Below are 11,185 nucleotides of genomic sequence, written 5' to 3'. Positions count from 1 at the left end.
TCTGCAGCGAGGTATCACAACACACGGTTGTTGGATGTATTATAAATATTTAATTACATGTATGTATTGACTCTTAATAGTTATTTTACCCCAAAACGTGTCTGGTCTAGTTATTGGTTTAGACCGTGTGATCACTTCCGGTTCAAAGTTTGAGGAGGTCACGGTGTCCTTCCACACGTGTGTTTCCAGGCAAAACTAGTACTCGCATTACAGTAGCTGGTAACTGGAACTTGGGGCTTATCAAACCATTGTGTTTTGTTTATTTATTTACTAGTCAAATTGACCAACCTATAATCATGCTAAAGATGCTTTCCCGAGCGGTGACTACCGCAGTCCGAATTTCTACATCCACAATGTCCTCGACTGGTGCTCTCCATCCTCTTGCCAGATCGGCGTTATGCTCTCCAAACTCGGGAACAATCCGGCCGTTCACCCGGTCTCTCTGGATGATGAGCAATAATGGTGCAGCATCGGGGTACCGACCAAAACTCTTCGGTTCAAAAGGACCGAGTCCGGTATCCTGTGAATGTGTGTCGCTACATACGGAAGGTAATGATCGCTAGTTACTGTAGTGTGAGTACTAGCTAGCTATGTTAACGTCAGCTAGCTAAATGACCCCCCTCCACTTGCTTGGTCTTGTTGAACTAGCTAGCTAGTTAATTGTGTGTAAAACAACGGGGGAATAGCTGCGACCAGCTTGGACAACTTTTGTAACATATGTTCTCATATAACTATCTGACTGGAGGGGCAAGATATGTCACCAATGCGTGTCCCCCAATGTATGAAACCATCATGTCTATAGTATCTACCGTAGTCCAAAGTTAACTCGTGGGTTTATCAAGCAAGACAGCGTGTTTTAGAGCAGTGCCGAATGCGAAGCTGATGATGAAACCAACTATTGAGTGTGATGTTAACTCGCTTGACATCCTTGATTGCATCTCCGTCTGGACCTGTGTCGAGCAATGCGCATGTGACCTTGGAAATGGAACCATGGGTGGGGACAGTCTATGGGACTAACGTGTAGTTTAATAATGACTTCTGTTTTTTGTTGTTTTGTTTAATATTATCTTATTAACCGCTTTGTTTCAGGAGACAAAGCCTTTGGAGATTTCCTGTCTGATGAAACGAAAGAAGAGAAGAAAATTCAGAAAAGCAAGACTCTTCCCAAGATGTCTGGAGGGTGGGAGCTAGAGCAGAACGGCACAGAAGCCAAACTCATCAGGAAGCTCTCTGGAGAAAAGTAATGAGCATGGCGAGAAAATAACGTTATGTTAATATTACAATACATAGGCACACCTCTCCCATCCTGAGTAAATGGCCAATTTTTTTTTTTACCTTCATTTAACTAGGCAAGTCGGTTAAGAACAGATTCTTATTTACAGTGGCGGCCTAGGAACGGTGGGTTAACTGCCTTGTTCAGGGGCAGAATGACATATTTTTACCTTGATCTTGCAACCTTTCGGTTACTGGTCCAACACTCTAACCACTAGGCTACCTGCCGCCCCTTCACTCTAACCACTAGGCTACCTGCCGCCCCTACACTCTAACCACTAGGCTACCTGCCGCCCCTACACTCTAACCACTAGGCTACCTGCCGCCCCTACACTCTAACCACTAGGCTACCTGCCGCCCCTACACTCTAACCACTAGGCTACCTGCCGCCCCTACACTCTAACCACTAGGCTACCTGCCGCCCCTACACTCTAACCACTAGGCTACCTGCCGCCCCTACACTCTAACCACTAGGCTACCTGCCGCCCCTACACTCTAACCACTAGGCTACCTGCCGCCCCTACACTCTAACCACTAGGCTACCTGCCGCCCCTACACTCTAACCACTAGGCTACCTGCCGCCCCTACACTCTAACCACTAGGCTACCTGCCGCCCCTACACTCTAACCACTAGGCTACCTGCCGCCCCTACACTCTAACCACTAGGCTACCTGCCGCCCCTACACTCTAACCACTAGGCTACCTACCTCCTCTACACTCTAACCACTAGTCTCCCTGCCCCCCTACACTCTAACTACTAGGCTACCTACCGCCCCTACACTCTAACCACTAGGCTACCTGCCGCCTCTACACTCTAACCACTAGGCTACTTACCGCCCCTACACTCTAACCACTAGGCTACCTGCCGCCCCTACACTCTAACCACTAGTCTCCCTGCCGTCCCGGCAGTCACCGCAGACATTTTATTTTGACTATGAATACAGTTGGATGTCCTATCAATAAATGCACACCTGCACAAAATGAACCCTGTCGCGATTCACATCATTTGAAATGTATTCTTCATGGGAATCATTGTCCCTTTCCCTTCCTTGCAGAGTGACGGTCACATTCAACATCAACAACAGTGTTCCCCCTAACTTTGAAGAGGAGGCTGAACAAGTGCAAGGACAGAAGTCGGCAGAAAGTGAGGTAAAGCCTAGAGCTGGACTGATCAACCAAAACTTAGACAGACATTGGCTTCCTCTTACTGAAGCATTCTGATTATGTAAGTCATTTTCTTTAATGATGCAACACAACATTCCTGTAGATTGTTCTAAATGTAAAATCATTATTTGGTCAACAGTAATAGCCTGACTATGCATTATGTTGATTTTGGCTATGAAAGTCTCTTTTTCACTTTTGGTTGTTATGTGAGCGAGCCACACCCACTCCCTCTGCCCACTCCCTCTGCCCACTCCCTCTGCCCACTCCCTCTGCCCACTCCCTCTGCCCACTCCCTCTGCCCACTCCCTCTGCCCACTCCCTCTGCCCACTCCCTCTGCTCACTCCCTCTGCTCACTCCCTCTGCCCACTCCCTCTGCCCACTCCCTCTGCCCACTGTGACACGGAGGAGGGAGAGATGCATTTTGACAAGCACAAGCATATGACCGTTGCGCAGAATGCTCTTGTGGGGGAAAGACAGTTTTCAAAGCAACTACTGTTGGACTATTCTAATCAAGTAAGGGAGAATTTGTTTCCTCGAACAATCATCTTTATTCATTATCGATTCATTATTGCAATAATGAGGCTGGTCGACCCAACACCCTCGAGTGTTGGGCTAAGAGTCTAACCTTTACAGACAATGCTCTTTCTTAAATAGCTGATACCAAGAATAGATTGGGGGGCACCAGAAGAAGCCACTTTAGGTTCATCCTGTGGTCATCTGCCTCTGGTGTTCTTTCCCAGGTGTAATGAAATGTTTGTTCTATTCCTTCAGGATACTATCTCTCTTGAGTCACACACACACACACACACACAATGCCGGGCCAATCAGACCCGGAGACATAGATCTCACATGCGCCACTAATCATAGAATGGAATGTGGTTGTTTGGTTTTCACCACCAAGCCATCTCTTAAACAGTTGTCAGCCCAAGCTTCAAAGACTCCTCTCAGTTCAATCAGAATGAAGAGAGAGGTGGAAGAACCCTACTCTATTGGAAGGGAATGAAGAGAGAGGTGGAAGAACCCTACTCTATTGGAAGGGAATGAAGAGAGAGGTGGAAGAACCCTACTCTATTGGAAGGGAATGAAGAGAGAGGTGGAAGAACCCTACTCTATTGGAAGGGAATGAAGAGAGAGGTGGAAGAACCCTACTGCATAAGACAACCATTTGGTGGATAAACATCGTCTTGGAACTGATACCATAAGAGTCATAGCTTTGTGTGAGTTTATCATGTATTTCTCACCTCTTAATATTGAGTTCGTGGCGCCACTTTGCTACCTGAGTTGGCCGACTGTAGATCTGTAATAATTAGGAGCATAAGTTTCATCGTGGCGCTGAACATGGCGATACGTTGGCGCATGAGAACTATTACGAGATGGCAAATATTAGTCAATTATTGCATTCTGTCATTCATGGCCTACCTGAGACATGGTAGTTGGGAGGGCATACTGACTGTCGCCAATTTAATAAAGATGCAATGTGCAGAAATCGCTCCCGCCATTTCCTGGTTGCTAAAATTCAAATAGTTAGTCTAATTTCAGTATGTGACAAAACAAACAATTCAAAGTGTAGAGAATCATTGTACCATCTACGCCGCTGTGAAATGTGTTTTCAATCACCCAAAATATTGTATTTTCAGCTCTTTGACGTTGGATGTACGAAACGGAAAGTAAAAGACTAAGAACTAAACATAAGAACGGGAAGCATAGAAATAGTGCACATAGAACAGATCTACCGCTTCTTAGACTTGTATTCAATGAGAATGACAGATGACATCTGTCGTTCTGCCCCTGAACAAGGCAGTTAACCCAGTGTTCCTAGGCCGTCATTGAAAATAAGAATTTGTTCTTAACTGACTTGACTAGTTAAATAAAGGCAAAAAGACGGTAGACAATTAAGGTTAAAACTATGAAAACTTAAGACACTAAAGAGGCCTTTCTACTGACTCTGGAAAAATGCCCGGGGTCCCTGTTCATCTGCGTGCCTTGGACATGCTGCAAGGAGGCATGAGGACTGCAGATGTGGCCAGGGCAATAAATTGCGATGTCCGTACTGTGAGACGCCTAAGACAGCGCTACAGGGAGACAGGACAGACAGCTGATCGTCCTCGCAGTGGCACACCACGTGTAACAACACCTGCACAGGATCGGTACATCCAAACATCACACCTGCAGGACAGGTACAGGATGGCAACAACAACTGTCCGAGTTACACCAGGAACGCACAATCCCTCCATCAGTGCTCAGACTGTCCGCAATAGGTTGAGAGAGGCTAAAATGTGGGCTTGTAGGCCTGTTGTAAGGCAGGTCCTCACCAGACATCACCCGCAACAACGTCGCCTATGGGGACAAACCCACCGTCGCTGGACCAGACAGGACTGGCAAAAAGTGCTCTTCACTGACGAGGCGCGGTTTTCTCTCACCAGGGGTGATGGTCGGATTTGCGTTGATGGAATAAGCGTTACACCGAGGCCTGTACTCTGGAGCGGGATTGATTTGGAGGTGAAGGGTTCGTCATGGTCTGGGGCGGTGTGTCACAGCATCATTGGACTGAGCTTGTTATCATTGCAGGCAATCTCAACGCTGTGCGTTTCAGGGAAGACCCTCTCATGTGGTACCCTTCCTGCAGGCTCATCCTGACATGACCCTCCAGCATGACAATGCCACCAGCCATACTGCTCGTTCTTTGCGTGATTTCCTGCAAGACAGGAATGTCAGTGTTCTGCCATGGCCAGTGAAGAGCCCGGATCTCAATCCCATTGAGCACGTCTGGGACCTGTTGGATCGGAGTGTGAGGGGCTAGGGCCATTCCCCCCCCCCAGAAATGTCCGGGAACTTGCAGGTCAAATCAAAATCAAATCAAATGTATTTGTCACATACACATGGTTAGCAGATGTTAATGCGAGTGTAGCGAAATGCTTGTGCTTCTAGTTCCGACCGTGCAGTAATAACCAACCAAGTAATCTAACAATTCCAAAACTACTACCTTATACACACAAGTGTAAAGGGATAAAGTATATGTACGTAAAGATATATGAATGAGTGATGGTACAGAACAGCATAGGCAAGATGCAGTAGATGGTATCGAGTACAGTATATACATATGAGATGAGTAATGTAGGGTATGTAAACATTGTCAAGTAGCATTGTTTAAAGTGGCTAGTGATATTTTACATCAATTCCCATCAATTCCCATTATTAAAGTGGCTGGAGTTGAGTCGGTGTGTTGGCAGCAGCCACTCAATATTAGTGTGCTCCCTCTGCTGTTTCCTGAAGTCCACAATCATCTCCTTTGTTTTGTTGACGTTGAGTGTGAGGTTATTTTCCTGACACCACACTCCGAGGGCCCTCACCTCCTCCCTGTAGGCCGTCTCGTCGTTGTTGGTAATCAAGCCTACCACTGTAGTGTCGTCTGCAAACTTGATGATTGAGTTGGAGGCGTGCACGGCCACGCAGTCATGGGTGAACAGGGAGTACAGGAGAGGGCTCAGAACTCACCCTTGTGGGGTCCCAGTGTTGAGGATCAGCGGAGTGGAGATGTTGTTACCTACTCTCACCACCTGGGGGCGGCCCATCAGGAAGTCCAGTACCCAGTTGCACAGGGCGGGGTCGAGACCCAGGGTCTCGAGCTTGATGACGAGTTTGGAGGGTACTATGGTGTTAAATGCTGAGCTGTAGTCGATGAACAGCATTCTCACTTAGGTATTCCTCTTGTCCAGATGGGTTAGGGCAGTGTGGTTGAGATTGCCTCGTCTGTGGACCTATTTGGGCGGTAAGCAAATTGGAGTGGGTCTAGGGTGTCAGGTAGGGTGGAGGTGATATGGTCTTTGACTAGTCTCTCAAAGCACTTCCTGATGACGGAAGTGAGCGCTACGGGGCAGTAGTCGTTTAGCTCAGTTACCTTAGCTTTCTTATGAACAGGGACAATGGTGGCCCTCTTGAAGCATGTGGGAACAGCAGACTGGGATAAGGATTGATTGAATATGACCGTAAACACACCAGCCAGCTGGTCTGCGCATGCTCTGAGGGCGCGGCTGGGGATGCCGTCTGGGCCTGCAGCCTTGCGAGGGTTAACACGTTTAAATGTTTTCCTCACGTCGGCTGCACTGAAGGAGAGTCAGCAGGTTTTGGTTGCGGGCCGTGGCATTGTATTGTCCTCAAAGCGGGCAAAAAAGTTATTTAGTCTGCCTGGGAGCAAGACATCCTGGTCCGTGACGGGGCTGGTTTTCTTTTTGTAATCCGTGATTGACTGTAGACCCTGCCACATACCTCTTGTGTCTGAGCCGTTGAATTGTGACTCTACTTTGTCTCTATACTGACCCTTAGCTTGTTTGATTGCCTTGCGGAGGGATTAGCTACACTGTTTGTATTCGGTCATGTTTCCGGTCACCTTGCAGTGGTTCGCGCTTTCAGTTTCACGCGAATGCTGCGTTCAATTCACGGTTTCTGGTTTGGGAATGTTTTAATCGTTGCTATGGGAACGACATCATCAATGCACTTTCTAATGAACTCGCTCACCAAATCAGCATATTCGTCAATGTTGTTGTTGGATGCAATGCGGAACATATCCCAGTCCGCGTGATCGAAGCAGTCTTGAAGCGTGGAATCAGATTGGTCGGACCAGCGTTGAACAGACCTGAGCGCGGGAGCTTCTTGTTTTAGTTTCTGTCTGTAGGCAGGGAGCAACAAAATAGAGTCATTGGTCAGCTTTTCCGAAAGGAGGGCGGGGGAGGGCCTTATATGCGTCGCGGAAGTTAGAATAGCAATGATCCAAGGTTTTACCAGCCCTGGTTGCGCAATCGATATGCTGATACAATTTAGGGAGTCTTGTTTTCAGATTAGCCTTGGTGGAAGATTGGGGTAACAGCTCACATCAAGAACTGGCAAATCTGGTGCAGTCCATGAGGAGGAGTTGCACTGCAGTACTTAATGCAGCTGGTGGCCACACCAGATACTGACAGTTACTTTTAAATTTGACCCCCCCCCCCCCCCCCCTTGTTCAGGGACACATTATTCAATTTCTGTTGGTCACATGTCTGTGGAACTTGTTCAGTTTGTTGTTGAATCTTATGTTCATACACATGTTAAGTTTGCTGAAAATATACAAAGTTGACAGTGAGGACGTTTTCTTTTTTGCTATTTTTAGTTGTGTGAGTGTATATATAGTTATCGGGCAACATAGTTACATTTATTGCTGTATGAATTGGTCCATACCAGCCAGCTGTTACAACGCTAAGGCTTTGAACCTTGTGTGTCTCCTAACAGCCAGATATTGTGTCCACACCGAACTTTGTTGTCGAGGTGACGAAACCAGCAGCAAAACATTCCTTGGTGTTTGACTGCCATTATCCTGAAGATGAGGTAAGATATCCTACAAGTGAATCATCATGGGTATATTGGTCCAGAAACATTTTAATTGAAGACATCTTTATCAACATTGGGAAGAACACTTTGATTTGTTAATAAGCAATACATCTAACAATGTTGGGTTAAATTGATTTCTCAGGTAAGCCATGGTGAAGGGGAAGAGGAGAGCGACATCTTTTCCATACGGGAGGTCAGTTTCCAGCCCGAGGGAGATGGAGAGTGGAAGGAGACGTCCTACACACTCAACACAGAGTCTCTGGATTGGGTAAGAGCTGATGCTCATGGTCTTTCTCTCAGCATGTCTAAATATCATTATTCTAGCCTGTTCCCTGATCTGTTTGTGGTGTTCCCAGGAGGGCAGAAAGACTGGTACCCAGGCTATTTTTCATCTACGATGACTTTACCGCCTACAATAAGGACATTTTCAGGAAGGCTGCTCTATTTGAAGTTGGCCCGGCTTATAGGTGTTCCTTCAAACTGGCCTGTCTCTCTCTCTCTAGGCTCTGTATGACCACCTGATGGACTTCCTGGCTGACCGGGGGGTTGACAACACGTTTGCTGATGAACTGATCGAGCTGAGCACTGCCATGGAGCATCAGGAATACGTCAAGTTCCTGGAGGACCTTAGTGGCTTTATCAAATGCAATTAATGTGTATGTAGATGGAACAAAATTAACTGAAATTTAAACATGTGGCTTAGACACCATCCCCCTCCAAATATTTTCCATTGGTTTCCAATCTAATTTTGTGGAGTGGGGGAGGGTATAGGTACAAGAATTGTTGCATTTGATGTTTCTGCAGCTTTTCATTTCATATTGAATCACTTTGCTGCATCTTACTGTAACTGATGTTAATATAAAAGGCCGCTAGTATCAATCTTGCTCCATGATGTTGACGACACTAACCTGTGGTAAGACATTAATGACACGAGTGGTTTAAGCATGATTTTATTGCCGACATAGCAATTAGTTGTGTACAGCTCATGACACGAGGAAAGCAGTACAGAAGAGAAATTAAGCCATTGATCATATCAAAAAGACTTGTTTAAACTTGTTTCAGGCATTGAGCTGGTTGTAGCAGTCTATGTACCTTTTCAGGTAGGAAGGCCTCCATCTGAGACACTGGTAACAGGAACATCAGCTGTTAAAATCAGAGCTATGGCATCTCATTAGCCAGCCCCAGTGTACTGCCATAACTACTTTTGGCACACGATTGTGCCCTTGTATAGCAAGTCTTTAAGACATACTCTGAATACCAGTCAAAACGGCCCAATCTTACTGTACCAATATAGTCTTTATTTCAGAACAAAAATCCTCCCACGGACACAGGATGGTTAAAAATCAGCTTTTCCCCCCGGTAGGACGGGTGATTCACAGAACTATGGACAGGTAATCACAAGCCTGAAACCAGAAACAAGATCCAGTCAGTGATCATTCAACAATATGATAGAACTATTCAAGGGTAATTGCTTCGACACCTAAAATTAAACTATATAAACCCATGCAAAATTGTGCGGGACCCCCTTAAACATTCCTCTGATGAAATCATATTTTGATTAACACAAGGCACTACATGTAGGGAGCGCAGTAGTGATAAGTGGAACATTATGGCCTGACTTCCCAAACAGAAGAGGATTGTAAGTATGAGAAAAAAACAATTGTGTCCCAAGTGGCACTGCTCCCTTTATAGTACACTACTTTTAACCAGGGCCCATAGATTTCAGGTCAAAAGGGGTACACTATGTAGGGAACAGATTGCCATTTGGGACACAAGCATGTATTCAAGCCAGTCAGTCACCTTGCAGCTCATCATGAGGTTAGGGGAGCCATCTGCATTGGAGGCCATGGAGAAGACCGGGTTCTGAAGACAATCCTCCATGTGTTCCGTTACCCTCCTCTCCAACAAACACTGCAGAGACTCTAGGGTCACGTTGCTTTGCTGGAGACGAGATGAACAGACACTCAATGATGAGACGTCAAATCAGCCAACAGCATAGTACATTAACTAGAAAGTGCCTTAACGTGATCGTGAGGAACAGAGTGGTAAGCACAACTGATAATCCAACAACAACAAAAAGGGCATATTTGAATTGTATACGAGCTCATACAAACCCGTGTGTTGATGTAAAGCCCACAGGGACAGGAGGTAAAATGGCTGTTCACAGTTAAGTTGTGCCTGAAATGTAGACAGTCTGTGGTTTTTAAGAGTCTTAACTATGACACATCCGAGCAGGTGCAATAGCATATCAAGTCACATCTTGGAGAGACTTACGAATGACATACGGGACAAATGATTTGCCTTTCCCCTTCCAGCCCTTCCACAACTGAGTTCAAATACTGCTCCTCAAACCGCATGCTCTTCTCATATTCCTCAATGATGGAGAGCTCTGGAGAGAGAACAAGTTGCATGAACATTCAGAGAGAACCATCTATGCCCGGGGGTTTCATCCTGTGTTCCTGTCTGTGTGTAGCTGTGGGCGAGTGTGTGTGTGTGTTGTGTACTAATATAGTCAGGCAAGATTCACTTGGGAATTAAACTACCTTGTGACATAAGTTCCTGTTGGATTTCTTCAAACACTGCCAGTTCATCACACTCCTTCATGACGCTGTACATCTGTAGAGAAGACATGAGGTAGGCTCTAAGTAGCCATCTAGTATCTGCCTTATTTGCCCCCCCCCCCCCCCCAAAAAAATGAATAACCTTCATGTAATGCCATTGCTACATAACTCATGTAAAATTAGCTGTAGATTAGTTGTATGCATGTGTCATGTTAGCTACACGATCACCTCTCGTGCACAGTCATTAGTATGCAACTGACAAACCATCACCTCTCCCGGTCCGTCGTTACGCCACAGGGAGGGCAGCCCTCGGTTGGCTGACTGAAGCGCGTTCCACTCTTCCTCCATCACCTCCTGGACGAAAACAGAGCCCTTGGCGCTGCAGTGTTGACCATCTCCCATCTGACGGTACTTCTCCAGTAACCTGGATCGGCTGTTCTTCAACCTGTCCACGCAACGCTGAGGAACAAACAAAAAAAACTAAAGTTAACCATCAAAACAAGTTACACTTCATGAACTAAAGCTTTGACATTAACTCGGTGAGCCACGCAAGTTTTCAAATATTGAGCGTTATTTCAATTCTGGTTTCAACTAGATTCAGATAAAGATTACGCCTAATGTTTGGCCTCGAGTCTATCAACTAGCCGTGGTTAACTTGTTCGCAAACCACCGTGCAGATATTAATAGATTCCATAACTAACATTACCTTCCTGTAGGTTTCCTTCCATGGTGGAGTCGTCCCCTTGTGAAGAGAACGATGTCTGTGTAACGCATCCATGATATCAATAGCGTTGATGATGTATAATTTAAAAAAAAAATCGAACTA

General features: G+C 46.0%; 2 protein-coding genes across 4 annotated transcripts in view; one reads left to right on the top strand and one right to left on the bottom strand.

Moving 5' to 3' along the window:
• Nucleotides 1-135: 135 nt before the first annotated feature.
• LOC139417957 (complement component 1 Q subcomponent-binding protein, mitochondrial-like) lies at nucleotides 136-10,353 on the top strand. The gene is made up of 6 exons (XM_071166980.1): nucleotides 136-549; nucleotides 1,090-1,240; nucleotides 2,328-2,421; nucleotides 7,700-7,795; nucleotides 7,941-8,066; nucleotides 8,302-10,353. The coding sequence occupies exons 1-6, from the start codon at nucleotides 297-299 to the stop codon at nucleotides 8,449-8,451; spliced, it is 870 nt and encodes a 289-aa protein (XP_071023081.1). The 5' UTR covers nucleotides 136-296; the 3' UTR covers nucleotides 8,452-10,353.
• Nucleotides 8,736-11,185, bottom strand: part of LOC139417958 (RPA-interacting protein A-like) — a 2,527-nt gene continuing 77 nt past the window's right edge. Inside the window, exons 1-7 of one of the 3 annotated variants that reach the window (XM_071166982.1) lie at nucleotides 11,066-11,185; nucleotides 10,630-10,818; nucleotides 10,342-10,414; nucleotides 10,073-10,187; nucleotides 9,913-9,976; nucleotides 9,599-9,739; nucleotides 8,736-9,201 (exon numbers count right to left, since the gene is read on the bottom strand). The exon at nucleotides 11,066-11,185 is cut by the window's right edge and continues 77 nt beyond it. In XM_071166982.1, the coding sequence (XP_071023083.1) occupies nucleotides 9,172-9,201; nucleotides 9,599-9,739; nucleotides 9,913-9,976; nucleotides 10,073-10,187; nucleotides 10,342-10,414; nucleotides 10,630-10,818; nucleotides 11,066-11,137 (684 nt within the window). In that variant the 5' untranslated portion in view covers nucleotides 11,138-11,185 and the 3' untranslated portion in view covers nucleotides 8,736-9,171. Of the gene's footprint in view, nucleotides 9,202-9,520; nucleotides 9,740-9,912; nucleotides 9,977-10,072; nucleotides 10,188-10,341; nucleotides 10,415-10,629; nucleotides 10,819-11,065 lie in introns of those variants that run through there. The other 2 variants (XM_071166981.1, XM_071166983.1) reach the window with 2 other exon arrangements.

Source organism: Oncorhynchus clarkii, chromosome 10 (genome assembly GCF_045791955.1).
Source record: "Oncorhynchus clarkii lewisi isolate Uvic-CL-2024 chromosome 10, UVic_Ocla_1.0, whole genome shotgun sequence".
NCBI classification, from domain to species: domain Eukaryota; kingdom Metazoa; phylum Chordata; class Actinopteri; order Salmoniformes; family Salmonidae; genus Oncorhynchus; species Oncorhynchus clarkii.
Note: the sequence above shows the minus strand (reverse complement) of the source record. Positions and strands in the feature narration are given on the sequence as shown.

Bases quoted from the DNA above. Each gene is read 5' to 3' on its own strand.
- LOC139417957 (XM_071166980.1), top strand. From the start codon at position 297: ATGCTAAAGATGCTTTCCCGAGCGGTGACTACCGCAGTCCGAATTTCT. The intron at 1,241-2,327 runs GTAATGAGCATG...CCTTCCTTGCAG, and splicing joins AGGAAGCTCTCTGGAGAAAA to AGTGACGGTCACATTCAACA. The intron at 7,796-7,940 runs GTAAGATATCCT...TTGATTTCTCAG, and splicing joins GCCATTATCCTGAAGATGAG to GTAAGCCATGGTGAAGGGGA.